This window comes from Panicum hallii, chromosome 8, assembly GCF_002211085.1.
Source record: "Panicum hallii strain FIL2 chromosome 8, PHallii_v3.1, whole genome shotgun sequence".
NCBI classification, from domain to species: Eukaryota; Viridiplantae; Streptophyta; class Magnoliopsida; order Poales; family Poaceae; genus Panicum; species Panicum hallii.
Genome location: NC_038049.1, coordinates 23381216 through 23396882, shown reverse-complemented (window position 1 = coordinate 23396882; position 15667 = coordinate 23381216). Strand labels below are relative to the sequence as shown.

General features: G+C 45.1%; 1 protein-coding gene across 1 annotated transcript; it reads left to right on the top strand.

The window, feature by feature from the left end:
- Positions 1-7329: 7329 nt before the first annotated feature.
- Positions 7330-12777, top strand: LOC112902592 (RNA polymerase sigma factor sigB). The gene is made up of 6 exons (XM_025971716.1): positions 7330-7655; positions 9492-10046; positions 11092-11322; positions 11419-11559; positions 12058-12255; positions 12334-12777. The coding sequence occupies exons 1-6, from the start codon at positions 7464-7466 to the stop codon at positions 12625-12627; spliced, it is 1611 nt and encodes a 536-aa protein (XP_025827501.1). The 5' UTR covers positions 7330-7463; the 3' UTR covers positions 12628-12777.
- The last annotated feature ends 2890 nt before the right edge of the window (positions 12778-15667 follow it).

Here is a 15667-nt window from a genome sequence, read left to right as displayed (position 1 = left end):
TTTCTTCTCCGGTCCTATGATTTGTACATCTGCTTGTGAGATGGTGCTTCTTCTTCTTGTACTAAATGAGTGAGTCTACTAATCTCTTTCTTCATAGCTTGCATTTCGGCATGGTTAGTAGCATAAGTTTGAATATCAATATTAAAGCATCGTGCACAACCATTACTAGTTGAAGGACTAGATGACTTTGATGACTTACAAGTATTAGAGGAGCTTTCTAAGAGAGTATTAATTTTAACTTCAAGTGCCGTGTTAATGGCTCGCAAGCTTGTTAAGCTTTCTTGAAGTTTCTCATTGTCTCTCTTCAATTTAGCATGAGTGTCTTCAACTAAGAAGAGTTCTTTAGTCAAGTCATTCACTTCCCTCTTTTCACTAGTAAATGACTCTTCTACCTCAAGAAGTACGCTATCCTTGGCTTTTAAAGACTCCTCAAGTCTCTTATTTTCCTTCCTTTCATTGGTAAGGTGCTTTTCAAGAGTTTTGAATTTTTCTCTCTCAAGTCTAAACAATTTTTCTTGTGATTCAAGAGTCTCATCTAGGTTATCTAGTTTCATTATTCTAGTTGCCGCACTTTTATCATATTGTTTAATGAGACTAGCAATTTCATCTTCCTCATCTATTTCATCATCCGATGAGTTTGGGGATATTACCTTTGAGTTCTTTGCCATCAAGCACATGATTTGATCTTGATCTTCATCATCGGTGAGATCTTCAAACAAGCTTGGTTGATGTGAGGATAAGGTCTTGAATGCCATGGTTGCAACATCTTCATTTTCGGAGTTGCGTTCTTCATTTGAATCCCATTCTTGACCAAGATGAGCTTCACCGACATGCTTTTTGTATCTTGGCTTATCCCTCTTGAATGAGTTCTCCTTTGTGTCCTTGTACTTCTTCTTTTCTTCCGGACAATCCGCAATGAAATGCCCAATTTTCTTGCAACCAAAACATGGCTTGCTTGATCTTCTTCTTGATTCATGCTTGTTCTTGCCAAAGTTTCGGAAGTTTCTCTTCCTTAGAACTCTTCTAAAGTTCTTGATGAAAAAGGCCATTTGCTCATCATCAAGCTCATCATCTTCATCATCACTAGAGTCATCATTATTTAAAGATTGGGTAGCCTTTTCCTTGCCCTTCAACTTAGCTTGAAGGGCCAACCCATTATTCTTTGCAGCTTGCTCTTTTAAGTCGGTCAAATCTTGATTTATCTTGACCCTTTTTAATTGATCATGATGAGCTTCAATTCTTCCAAGAACGTTCTCGGCGGTGAAATGTTTGAAACCCCTCTCCGCTTTTATCAAACTAGGTAATGTGACATCCCTAGCCATGTAGACGGTCAAGAGCTTGTCCACTATCTCACGATCACCCCATTTATCTCCACCAAGAGACTTGATTTGATTGGTGATCTTTTTCATGCAGTTATACATCTCCTTGACGGTTTCATCTTTCTTCATGGAGAATAGGCTTAGTTCATCTTCCAAAGTCTTGATTCTTGACTCTCGAACTTTTCTTGACCCTTGATGATTTACTTGAAGTGTATCCCAAGTATCCTTGGCGGTGAGAGCATTTTCAATCTTGTCAAACTCTTCCGGACTCACGGATGAATGAAGAATGTTCAATGCTTGATAGTTTCTTTGTAAGATATATGCTTGCACCGGCGTTGTGGCTTCTCCATCTTCCGGGATTTCACAACCTACTTCAATGATCTTCCAAAGATCCTTGTGAATTGCACTCAAATAACCGAACATTTTGGTTTTCCATTGATTATACCCCGTTCCATCAAAATGAGGTGGCTTTCCCATATGTATTGAGGCATTGTGTTCACTTGGGATTTGAAAGGTATAGTCATAACCCACTCGATGATAGTTGACTCTTTTCTTCCCTTTTGATGAGCTTGAGGATCTTCTCTTGTAATCGGTGTCCGAGTCATCACTTGACTTGATTATAATTTTGGTGCTGGATTTTTCTTTTTTTCTTTGCAATTTCTTCTTCTTCTTCCATGCCTCCCATTCTTGGAATGACATCTCATCATCGGTTGTTTCCAAATCTTCTTCTTCTTATTGTTGCCTATTCTTTTTCTTGTCCTCAGGTTTTTCGAACATCTTCTCCTTCTCAACTTCAACGATCGGATCGACTTGAGCCTTGCATGAAGTGTCACTTGACATCTTGATTCTCCAAGCGGTTAAGCTTCAAAGACGGAGAACCTTGCTCTGATACCAATTGAAAGAACCTCAAGATACCTAAAGGGGGGTGAATAGGCTAATATGCAACTTAAAACACTTTGAACACGGTTAGTAATACAGATGTCCGGATACTCCGGATATCGAGTCCGAAGTTTCCGGAGATAATGTCTGGATTGTCCGGATCTGAAACAAGCTACAAAAAAACAAAGATAATGATGCTGTAAATTGGATCCAGTAAATTTAGAGGGACTAGTGGTACCTTTGGAGTGTTTCTCACCAGTTGTCTTACTCCTGAGACTTGTGTAATAGTAGATCATCCTCAAACTCTAAAAAGTTAGTCTCACAAGCAAACAACCATAAAGACAAGCTAGAATTGCAAGAGTGAGAAAGAATTTGTTTCCCAAAGTTCACTCCCAAAGGAGCTACAACCATAAAGACAAACTAGAATCCACGGGTTAGACTTGGATGATGTGCTCAAGAGATGGAATCAAGGCTTACTTGCACAAATCTTAGCTCTTGTAACAATCTTACTTCAATCCTCTAAGAAAATCACTCAAGAATGGAGCAAATGGGAAGTGAGAGGGCTCTCTTTTGCTTATAGGCAGTTCTAGTCGAAATGAGCAAGAGAGAGGGAAATGAGGGGGTATGGGGGTATATATAACCCCTCACCCAGAAACTAGCTGTTGGGAGAGGGGTACCCGGAAACTCCGGGTATATGTCCGGATACTCGAGACATAGGTGTCTGGAGATTCCGGACCAGTGAGTTTTGCGGACCGGTAACAGTAACCCGGAGACTCTGGGTATACGTCCGGATAGTCCGAACACTCTGTCCGAATACTCCGAACACTCTGTCCGGACATTCCGGACAGGAACCCGGACACTCCGGGTTAGACAATGAATTCCACAGGAAGTCCTTTTTTAAGTGGTAGGATTGTTTCTCATAGTTTTTGTTGGTTCTCTTGAGCACAACTACCATGTCCATGCTTGTGGATCAAAGTTCCTCTTGATAGTACGGCGTTCCTATACTCAATTTCAAAAATAAAATCTAGTCTTTTAGTACACTTAAGAACACCGCTTTTCATATCCTTCTTGAGGGTTCATGCTTCATTATATACTGTTGCTCAGTCACCCTTAGCACCTGCACACATGCTTAATAACACGATTAAATATACATGTGCTTTGTCATTTATCACCAAAACCCACTTAGGGGCCTAGATGTCTTTCAAAAAGGGATTAAAAAAATTCAAAAAAGGGGAGCCGGATGGGAAAAATTCAAAAAATGGGTACCTCCCGCCCGTTGATCGGGCAGGAGGCGTGGGGCCGGGGACCTCCCGCCCATCCAGCGGGCGGGAGGTCCTAAAATTATTTGCAGGCCCCTCCCGAGGGCCTCTTCGCGAATAAGAAAAGTTTCTTATTCGCGAAGAGGTCCCTAAGGTCCCTGGGCGGGAGGTTGCCCTGCTTATTTTTTTGTTATTTTTTGTTGGAATTTATGTTTCACAAACTATTTAAAATTCAGATTTTTTGGAATACAAGATTTATTCTCCATACTCTTTTGTATACATAAAAAAATTTAGTTCAATTTTACGAAGAAGATTACGATATCTAAAACTCGTATGAAGATCGTTAAGCGATAATATTTTGCAATGTAGAAACTTAACGTGGCAAATATTACACATGAGCAAACAACGCGCAAATAAAATTACAACTAAATGATGCCTGATGACGTAGTAGCACTCGATCGCCGACGTCTCCCACTCTTTGATGCAACCGGAGGTCTTCCATCTGTAGCATCACCTGTAGGGCCAGCTTCAGCAGAACTGGGGCCAGCATCATTGTTTGGACAACGTTTATACGTGTGTGCACTCTGATTACATGCACTGCAGCGCTGTATCCTCGGACGGAGCTCTAACTCATCAATATCATTACGGATACGCCGTGTTTGACGGCGCCCTCTCTTAACCCGAGCTGATCTTGGGTCTGGAATATATATCACAGGATTCGCTATCTCAGTGAATGGTCCAACCATGCGGAACCCATAGATCTCATACTGCCAGGTGCTGGCAATTGTCTCCTTTCTGAAGTAATGGGACACATATATATCGACAGGATGACCAATATCCGCACAAACAGCCATTACATGAGAACGAAGTACGTGCAGCAACTTTGGCCTCATGCATGAGCAACAACAAGTTCCATCAAATTTGAGAATGCACTCCTTTAAAGGAGTTTGACGTCTTATGCCACGTCGTGCTCTGTCTTTGGGAGCTACCTCAAACTTGAGCTCCTGTGTACCACATTGCCGTACGTGGTGTAGCTGGGCGCTAGCTGCCTTCTTAGTCATATATTCTGTCATCATTTTCCCAAAATATCTATCAGGATCTTGCATGAATGCCTGATTTTTAGTGAACCGATCCCTAAAGTAATCGGTACACCCACGGACGATGAATTCCATAATTGCAACCAGTGGAAGCCCACGAACACCTCGCAGCACCCAATTGTAAACCTCAGTGAAGTTGGTGGTCATTATGCCGTACCTTGCACCATCGGTATCGTAAAGTAACGCCCACTTCTCCTTTGGTTCATTCTCAATCCATTTAGAAAAGGTTTTCACCGCTGACCCAGACCTTCTGCGAGTACGTGCAGTATCTGTTGGCAAAGGACACAAAACCTCTGCTTTATCCTGTGCAGTTCTGTTTTTTGCTGCGTCCTCGTTTCTTTTCTTCCCGGTCAGTTCATCAAGTTTCTGCCACTGCTTGTTAAATTTTTGCTGATTTGTTTCCTTGCATAGCCTCTTGAACATATCCATAAGGTGCTTGTTCTTGAATTGCCTGAAAAAGTTTGCACCGATGTGTCTCATGCACCACCTACTGCAAACATCACGCCACTTGGGCGGCTCTCCGGTCTCCACACACCCCTCCTGCAAATCTAGTATTGCCCTCAGTATGCCGGCGTGATGATCATGAATCAGGCAGACATCTTCCCTATCCCGAACGACTGCAAGCTTAACCCGTTCTAGGCACCAGTACCAACTGTCTGTGTTCTCACTCTCAACAAAAGCAAAAGCAACAGGAAGCAATTGATTGTTTCCGTCCACTCCAATAGCTGTCAGCATTTGCAATCTATACTTTCCTGTGAGAAATGTCCCATCGATGCACAGGAGAGGTCGGCAGTGTTGGAATACGTTAATGCATGGACCCAAGCTGAAAAAGACCCGCTGCAATATGTAGGGCGGACCTTCTCCTCTGTCTAGCCATTTCAGGTCATAATAGCTTTCAGGATTTCTCTAACATAGGACGGCCATCAATCGAGGAATATTATCATATGCAGCCTCGAACGTAGCAAACCTCATCTCCAACACCTTCTGTTTTGCACTCCACGCGTTACTGTACGAGATGGTATACTTGTACTTTTCCTGAATATGCCTGATAATAGATTTTGGTTCAAATGACACGTTCTCTACTATCATCCCATGCATCTTATTTGCGATGTACTGCGATGTAAGGTTGCGATGGGTCTTCTGCACCCCCGGCAAATGACAAGTGTGCTGAGTGACAATTGAGCATTCCCAATAATCTTTCCATTTACCCTTATAGGCATGCACCCGCCACGGACAACCCTCCTTCACACATACCACATCGTACTTACGAGATTTGCACTCGACTGTTTTAAACTCTCTCATAAGAGAGAGAGACCAACACTTAACAGCTTGCTTCACCTCTTCAATTGAGTGGTACCTCGCACCCTGGACAATTTCATTCTCCCTGCAATCCGAAGGCACGCTAGATCCATCATCTACGACAAGATGACTGAAGTCGCTGCTTACCCATTCTTTAGGCACATCATCGTCATCATCAGATGAATCGGCATTCATTGCTTCATCCAATTCACGTTCTTTGTCTTGCAGCTGTTCAACAATAAAGGGTATATTCTCGCCCTCGTCAGCCACGTATTGAGGTGCTGCGGTGCCACCTGCCTCAATATTTGCCTCCTCAACTTCTTCATCAATATTTTCATCCTCTAGAGCAGCTGCTTCAATGTTTATCAAAGGGTTCTGGTGCACACTGACAAGGAGTACCAATGGCCATTGCCAATGAATTGCATTTTGCAGATAGGTTAACCAGTCCTCGTTGCTTGCAAGTGGCATCAGCTCCCAGATCAAAGCGTGAGTGGTACGATTTATGACGCACTGAACACTCACAGTGTGTGTCTCCTGTTTAATCCTTAATCCCCTCATTAACCAGTTGCATAGGGATTCAAATGTCTTCTCGTGCAGTCTGGTAATTCCTCTGACCGCACAGTTGAATTCACTTAAATCTACCCCATTCGGCCCATAAATCACATTTCCTTCTCCGTAATATATACTGAAAATACCCTTCTCGGAAGACATATCTGTCAATCATTAATAAACTAGTTATACTACATATTAATACACAACAACCCTAAATTTCAGCGATTCCCACATTATATTTTCCAGAATCTAAACTATTCAGAATATAAATTATACTAAAAATAATTGAAAATATTAAAAACTATTGAAAACATAACTACCCTAAGACCTATTTCCTAGATTATAGTTATTTTTAAGTAATTATACGGCTAGAATGAGAATATACCTCCAAATCGACGTGTGAACGGGGCTTCGCTGCTTCGTCTTCTCTCTTCCTCTCCTCCCTTTATTTTTTTCTGGTTTTTGCTGAATAAAATGAAAATTTTGGGGCAGGTGGGGGCTTATGTAGCCGGGGGGGGACCTCCTGCCCTACCAACGGGCGGGATGCCCCTCGGCACCACCTCAACGGGCGGGATGCCCCTGCAGGGGCCTCTTCGCGAATAAGATAACTTTCTTATTTGCGAAGAGGCCCTCGGGGGACCTCCCGCCCGCTGGATGGGCGAGAGGTCCCTGGCCCCACGCCTCCCGCCCGATCAACGGGCGGGAGGTACCTATTTTCTGAATTTTTCCCATCCAACTCTCCTTTTCCGAATTTTATTTTCTTTTTATCCCTTAAAAAAAAAAGTCGCCTTTCCCCTTGCTCCTCCCTCCCGGCTGGCCCATTTCTAGCAGGACACGGAAGAACTAAAGATTTGTGGACCGGCCCAACAAACTGTCCGTCCCCGGCCTGACTGAATTCTGTTGTGCTTGTGTCTGACTGAGCTCCCCTTATCCGCAGAGACCAGACCAAACACGAAATCCATCCCCACCGTCCCCTCGCTCCACCTCCCCCTTCCCGGCAGCAATGGAGACGGGACCCAGGTGAGCCGACCAGCCAGCCAGCCCGCCCTGGCTCCCCGATGGCGTGCCTAGCGCCGCAGTTTATGTGGGCCCCTTCCGCCGCCGCCCACGCGCCCTCCTCTTCCTCCAGGTGCTCCGCCCTCCGCGTCCACTGCGCCGTCACCTCCGCCGCCGCCGTCGTCGACGCCGACTGCGCCTACGGTGGCGGTGCCGCGCAGCTCAGGCTCACGTACTCCGCGCCGGCGCTTCAGGTGACCCTCTCTGCTCGGCTCGATTGTCTCTCAAGATTGCATTTACTCGGTTTTTCTTTGTTTCAATTTTGACAAAATTGGTTGGTGGACACTCTTCGAGTACAGCTTTTGCCACAAACCACTAAGAAAGTATTAATCTTTGCCAAAAGACACTATAGGATCATGGTAATTTGCTCTATAACATTACCTCCATTATTATATTTGATTTTATTAGAAACCAACACTATTGACCATCCTACCCTTACCATACTCATCCTCTTCCATTGGCTCTTGCGCGGAGAAAAAAAAAGACGCCGGAGACGGTTGCGGCACCCCCTGCTCACCGTTCTCGCCGACCTCCATGAGACGCTTGATCCAGCCGTGGACGGTGGCGGCCATGAGCTCTGTTGGTCTCGCCGTCGAGCACGAGCTGCAGCTCCCCTGTGACCCTGCCCCGCGTCCTGGATCCCTGCATGCCAGATGCCACCGCAAGTTTCTGGATGAGCTTGCATGCCCGTGAGGAAGGAAGCTCTAATCATAGCTGGTATACAAGGAATTGAAGCTAATCAAGCTAATTATAACCAAGTATACTAGCTGATTTGCAAGGATGGGAACCAGAGAATCAAATCAGTCGGCCTATAGGAGCGCTGCGTGCGTGACCTGCAGGCTGCGGCCCTCGGCCCACGATTCGGCGGCGGCTTCACAGCCTGCATCGTGCTCAAACAGCGGGCTCCTCCGCCGGGAGTGGTGTCATCACCGGAATCGAATGCCGCCGCCGTCTGGAGCAGGCGTCGTCCCCGGGATAGAGCGCCGTAGCCTCCTCGGGCGGGTGCTGCATGGAGGGGGTTCCGCTCGCGGTCTGCTGGCGCCAGGAGTTGATGCTGCAGGGAAGGCAGAAGAGGTGCCGCCGTCCGCCGAGCGAGGCGCCGGCCAGGCACTGCTTGTCGTGATCCTTTTTTTTTCGGCTGCAAAGGAGCTGGCTCGACCTTAGTATCTAGCAAGGGTAGTTTAGTCCATTCCAATAGGTTTTTATTAAAATTGAATATAATATTCACTATAGTGTCCAGTAGCAAATTACCACAATCCTATAGTGTCTTTTGGCAAAGACATCTTTTTTTAGTGTCTTGTGGCAAACACCACACTTGAAGAGTGTCCCTGGCAAATTTTGCCTTCAATTTATATAGTGCGTCAGAAAATAGGGGACATAGTCCGCTCCTTTGTTGGATTACACGATCAGAAGATTGAAGATACGTGTACTTGGTTGAACAAGACAACCAGTCTAGTGCCAGTACCATTAACCACCCCTCGAACAGTTCCATTTTCCTTGACAAAATCTGGGACCAGGAGTTTTCAAAAAAATCTGGGACCAGTATCTAGTCACATTGGCTGTAGCATTAAACAAATTACTAAAGTATTCACTGTAAAAATCTAGGAGCGTTGCATAACATATGATTGTGTACAAATCTACGTCGAGTCTGTTACTGGAGACAGTGCATTTGATACCAAGATACCAAAATCTGCTGAAATCAGTAGGAAAAATGTTGACCCATGGGGACACTTATCTTTACTAATCAAGCTAGCTTCCTTTATTTGATTGGAGTATGTATCTAGCAGTATTGGGATAAGAATGAAATATGAAGTTTAAGGCTCTGGTAGGAAGGGCAATATTGTGTCACTAAATACTAAATAGAGAAGGCAGACATAATCATGTTACATTTAAGTTCTTATTAGCCCTTTTGTTTTCTGTTTGGTAGTGCCGCTCATCTGCTTTTGTCTGTAGCTGTAATGTTACAAATTCTTTAAGAATAGCAATAGAATATTATAGTATTTATTTTTATTATCTAATTTATGTCGCAGAGAAACTTTGAGTCCACTCTAGCATCAGAGGCACTTCTGAATGAAGAAGCTGTAGTAGAAGCTGCAGCAGCAGAGGCAGTTGCTCTTGCCAGAGCAGCTGCTGAAGCTGTTCGAGAAGTTGTTCAGATGGTGCAAAATAACAATCACCAACCAGTGATTAGACAAAAGGGTGTGGACAGCTACTTGGCAAATGAAATTCTTCGCACAGAGATACAACTGAGCAGTCCCGATGGATATGCAAATGATGTTTTGCTGGAGGACTTGGAATCCTATGGTATCATGGCTGTGGATGGCGAATTAGATGATGATGCACAGTGCACTGAGAACATAGCTGTGAAGTCTGCTCGCCAGTCTGAGAGAAGAGCTAGGAGAACCAGAGCAGCAATAAAGGCTGCAACAACTGTCCGTGCTTCACAAAAAACTGCAACATCTTCAAAGAAGAAACGGCTCAAGGGTTCCTCACCTAGCATGAATCCTTTAGGCTCCTTGTGGAAGATGACTGGCAGGAGACTTCTTACTGCTAAGGAAGAAGTTGAGTTCTCAGAAGGTATTCAGGTGAGACTATTGTATTAGAAGTCAAGAGTATCTTTCTTGCTTTCAATTGTATGTTTACTAATGGATATTCTTGACTCAGATATTAGCTTGGCAGTTTAAGCATGTTGTTCTGCTCCAATGGCAATTAGTACCTAGACAACTGAACAACTGTGCAAGTCAAAACCCAAGAAAAAGGTCTCAGGCTGAAGAAGTTATTCTTTGCATGGATTAGTTGTAGTAGCTAAGGCTTTCTGGACTCAATATGTATAATTGTACATCAAGTAAAGTCCTAATGTGCTTTCTGAATCAGGCCATTTGGTCAGCCATAACTTCATTATTTTTTTCGGTTGCGAGAAGGTGTCATTTGGACATCAATAGGGTACCGTCAATTTTGTAGTTCTTATTTAGAAAAAGTTATAACCATATGAATGCACTTTTAAAGACTAATCTTCTCACATCATTTTCATAGTTTCAATCTCAATATTAAGATCCGATTGCCAATATTTAAATGGCATAAGACCCAAAATGTTTTTTGTGATAAAAGGGTTTTAGGAGGATAATAGTACAGAGTACAAACTAGCTGACTTGATGGTTCTTCATAGCCAGAAATATTCTGAAGTTTAAGCCGTGTATGTGCATAGTTCACTTGATTTTCATAGTTGTTTGCATAAGATGTCAATGCTTATTTCTGGTCTGCCATTTCTCGTTTGAAGAGGCTAAAATCATGGAGAACAGGAAAACCTTGATATTTGATTTTGGGAAAAATCTACTCATGTGCGGAAGTATTTTCATTTTGGCGTCATGCATGGCACGCAACTTCTGAATCTTGCAGTAGTATTATATATGCAGTGTTTTTCTTAATGTACGGTAACAGTACTTCTGGAAACAATTAGTGAAACATGTGAGCTTTTCACATTTCTGAAGTTAAAATTTTATCTGGTATTGTTATTTGGAAAGTTGCTGCTTACCTGTAAAACCATGCGGTGCTGCCATTTGTTGTGGTCCTCTTGCTGCAGAGTTAGTTTTGGCGATAATTATGGAAACTGTGTTCTTTGAACTGGTGCAGGATCTTTTGAAGCTTGAGGCAATCCAAGCTGAGCTTACAGAGTACAATGGTGGACAGCCAACATTCTCGCAGTGGGCAACAGCAGCTGGAACTGATGAGAAAACTTTGCGGAAGCGTCTGGATCATGGTATTTATTGCAAGAACAGAATGGTAACATCTAATGTGAGACTTGTAATATCTATTGCCAGGGAGTTTGAAGGCCCTGGAATGGATCTTTATGATCTTATTCAGGTAATTGTGTGCGTATAATCTTCTTCATTATTGTAAAAATGGTATCTACCATGCTGTGTTTAGCATCGGCATTTTATTTTTAGGTCTTTGTTACAGGAAGGAATGCAGGGCCTTATAAGGGGAGCTGAAAAATTTGATGCATCAAAAGGTTTTAGGTTCTCTACATATTCTCACTGGTGGATCAAACAAGCAATGCGCAAATCTGTCTCAGAGCAATCCCAAATATTTCGCTTGCCAGTATGTCCCCCTCTGCTCCGATCCTTCTATTTTGATGTACCGCTTTGTCCCCAATTCTGTATTGATTGAGTGCATGCTGATTTTGGGTTATTCATGCATGAGTGACCCATATCTTGTCTAGCAAATTACAGAAAAATATTATTATGAGCAGGTGATCATAGGGTGAAGGTGTTTCCAAGATTAGTGCAGACTGTTAGTCAGTCCATCCACATGTGAGATAACCATTAATGTAATAGATTAAAGCATACATTTCAGTGTGCAGATTTAGTAGACATAGCAGTTTGTATTGTCTTGCTTCCCTCATGATTTGATGTGCTTGCATGTTGCTGCTCTATGACTCGTTTTGTTTGATTTTCTTGTTTAATATCGTTGGTGTCCATTTTTATTCATGTTACTTGCCAATTAGTATACATGTTCCCAATGGATGAAATACTTATATCTTGTCGAAGTTGGTTATTTCATATGCAATATTAACCACTAATTGATTCTGGTGACTAGGCTCACATGGTTGAAGCAAGTTACCGTGTAAAGGAGTGCACAAAACGGCTTCGCCGTAAGCTTAGAAGACGACCCACTAATGAAGAAATAGCAGTGGACACTGGTATGCCAATCAAACGAGTAGAGGCAGCAGTAAACCTCCCGAAGTACAGTGTATCCCTTGATAGTAAGATTGGTTCCACAGACATGACTTATCAGGTATGGCCCTTCTATGCTCGATTCTCATCTGTCCTTCGTACCATACAACTCAAATAACAGCCCAGTCTCTGTTATCAGGAAGTCACAGCTGATCCCAGTGCCGAGACAGCTGAAGAGATGCTGAACAGATTATCCATGAAGAAGGATGTGCACCAGGCACTGGACACTTTGACCCCACGCGAGAAGCAAGTTGTTGTGCTGAGATTTGGGCTCGAGGATGGTCGAATAAGAACCCTGCAGGAGATTGGCAACATCATGGGTGTGAGCAGGGAGCGAATTCGGCAAATCGAGTCTGGTGCGTTTCGGAAACTAAGGAGCAAGAAAAGGGTGAAAGCTCTGAAGGATTATCTAGTGCCAGTAGGCAATTGGTGAACCATTTGTCTCCGCAGCAATTTTCTTTCCTTTTGAATTCCTCAGTTTTTTCTTTTTGAGGATTCTTTACTTGTACCATTTACACGGGTCCTCATGTACAACACATTATCAGAAGATTTGTTTCACAAGAGAAGTAGTTTAGTTCTTCAAGGTGAAGGAATCCACAATTGCTGAGCTGCTCGTTATAACTGAAATTCAGAAATCAAACATGTGCTGGTACAACAATTTACAAAGAGAAAAAAAATTATACGCTCTCGTGCCTATGGCGGCGCTCTTCCTGATGTTTGACGATCGCCTGCCACTTCCAGTGTGGACTGCGGTGCCTCTACCGTTGGGGATCTGACGTCCGTCCCCTTGACATTGAGTCACGGACGCGTGGGCCTGGTCCCACATGTCAGTGTCCAGGGTGGATGTCAGGGAGTCTACTGACGCGTGGGCCCGGTCCCACATATCAGTGTCCAGGGTGGATGTCAGGGAAGACTCGTCCCTGCCGTTCTGTATGCTGCTGGTGTGGGCCGCAATGGATGTTGGGTGGCAGGGTCTGCTCGACACTCCCCACCCCATGACCCCGCCCCTTTGCGGTGGATGCCGCTGCCATTGGGAGGCACTTGTGGTGCCGTCTTTGTGTGGCGATCGTCATCACCTTTGCTCTAGGGAGGAGCTTTCATTTGTGCCCTATGTATGCTCTTCGTTTTCGTTGTGATCTGCCAGCCATTTATGCTGCCATTCTTGTCGCTCGGGTTGTCTGCTCGGTCTCTATGGGTTGGTGTGCGCAGGGTTCGGGTGTCAAGAGCTAATACTCTACCTGGCATCTGCCCGTGCTGATAGTGGCAACCTATTGAGGTAACTCCACTTTTGGTTTGGTCGTGTGAAAACTCATTTCATTCTTCCTCGGACGGACGGATGACTACAGTGTCTTTAACACCATAGCCCCCATGGAGGCATATCCAACAATAGAAGTCGAATTTCTAGTCCTCGGCGCCTTGGGAGACTCGAGGTAGGTCATGTCGGTGCTAGGCTTTCTCCGTTCTCCCTCCTCCCACATCCGATCCAGTTGAGCACCTTGCTCCTCTAGGTCATTGAGTCCACGTCCCGTCCGCCTGTCGAGTTCACCATCCTCAGATCTACTCTGCACAGGAGCCAAAACACAAATCTGATAGCCCGTAGATCCTGCTGGTGACCGTGATCATGGTATGGGAGGGCAGCAGCAAGTAGTAGGTGCAGGATGGAGTCGGTGGAGGAGATGATGAAGTAGATGAATCTGTCTGTTGCTGAGAAGAAGGGCATCCACGTAGGAGGTGCTGCGGCGGCTAGGGCATCGCAGGGCGAACCCTAGGCGGTGGGGAAGGTGCTAGCGGAGAGGTTGGTGAATGATGAAGGACTGGCGCAGGCTTTGGGAAGGATCTGGTGCCCAATCAGGGGCGTAGGCTGCAAGGATCTTGGTGAGAACCATTTTCTCTTCACGTTTTACCAAGCCATGGGAGAGAGAAGGGCTTTGGAGGATGGCCCGTGGATGTTTGGTAAGAATTTGTTGGTGATGGTGGATTTTGACAGCACAAAAACTCTTTTATGAGCTGGAGTTTGCGTTCATCCCAATTTGGGTATGGATGAGCAAGCTGCCTCTCGGAATGATGCACAGGGAGATGGGGGAGGCCATTGGAGGGGAATCAGTGAGTTTATGGTGATGGACAAGGAGGAAGGTGGGTCTGCTGTGGGAAGGTTTCCGAGGATAAAAGTGAGGTTGGATATCTGCAAGCCGCTGATGAGGGGAGTGACGGTGTTTGTGGAAAAGGAGGGAGAGGATGACAAGCCGATCTGGTGCCCCTTGGTGTATGAATACTTGCTGGAGTTTTGCTACACATGTGGGCGGACTGGTCATATAGACAAGAATTCTGCCGAAAAGTTGAAACAGGGGGAGAACCAGCAATTTGGAAAATTCCTCAGGTTCATCCCGGAGATGAAGAAGGTGGATGATGAATTTGGTGATCGGTTCCCTACCAGCAGGGGGCCATGGTAGCCCGGAGGGAGCGGTAGTACACGAAGTGGGGGCTCGGGAGGAAGAGGAAGGTGGGGAGGATCGGGGAGTGATTCCCTATCATGGAGGAAGGATGATGGAAGAGGCGGTGGGCGTAGGTGAGTAGCCCGGTAAAGAAAAATCAATGTGGTTCAGGCGGGGACACGGCAAAAAGAACATTGGTTTTGGCAAATATGGGCAACCAGGAGAAGGAAAAGATGATGGTGTTATTAGGTGATGGGGAGGAGAAGCTGGCGGCAGGACAGAAGGGCACTGAAAGGGTGGTGGATAGAAGACCATGCAGGCCATGCATGTTGACCCGCAGAAGGTGCAGAAGGCGGGTGATAAATGACGGGGAGAACACAAGGGGAAATAAGAAGGGGACATACAAGAAAGTGTCTCGTCCTAGGGGAGAGAGCACCGGAGGTGTTGGTGTTTTACTGCCAAGCCCACCGAGGAATACCCCCGAGGTGGTAGGTTGTAGGTAGGGTGTCGTCGAGATGAGGAACTTGAAGGTGCAAGGAACACGAAACTTTAGACAGGTTCGGTGTGGAATGAGCTTAGTATCCTACGTCCAGTATGGTGGTTTATATTGCCTTAGGGATGATTGCTTTGGAGGGGGTCCTGCCCACCCTTATATTGTCTGGGGGATAGGGTTACATGGAATCCTAGCCGATACTAGCTTAGGAGTCCTACCCAAGTACTATTCGGGTAGTTTCCTTCTGTTCCGACTAGTCCTACCTGTGTCCAAGTAGTTATAACAGATGTAGGGTATGGGCCATGCCCCATCCCTTTTCCTAGAATATCTATGCCATGTGCGCAGTTCCGTGGCCTCGGGTCTGACTAGCCCCCGAGTTCTTCATAGTCGAGTACCGCAGGCTTCCGAGTAATTCTGAAGTCATCTTCGAGTTCTTCTAAACTCCGTCTTGAAGGTGTCTTTCCGAGTACTTCCTTGGCTGCTTTGAGGTCATGAGGTGCTCATGGCCCGAGTAGTTTTGAGTCTTCTTTTATATAGGGTGCGATGAA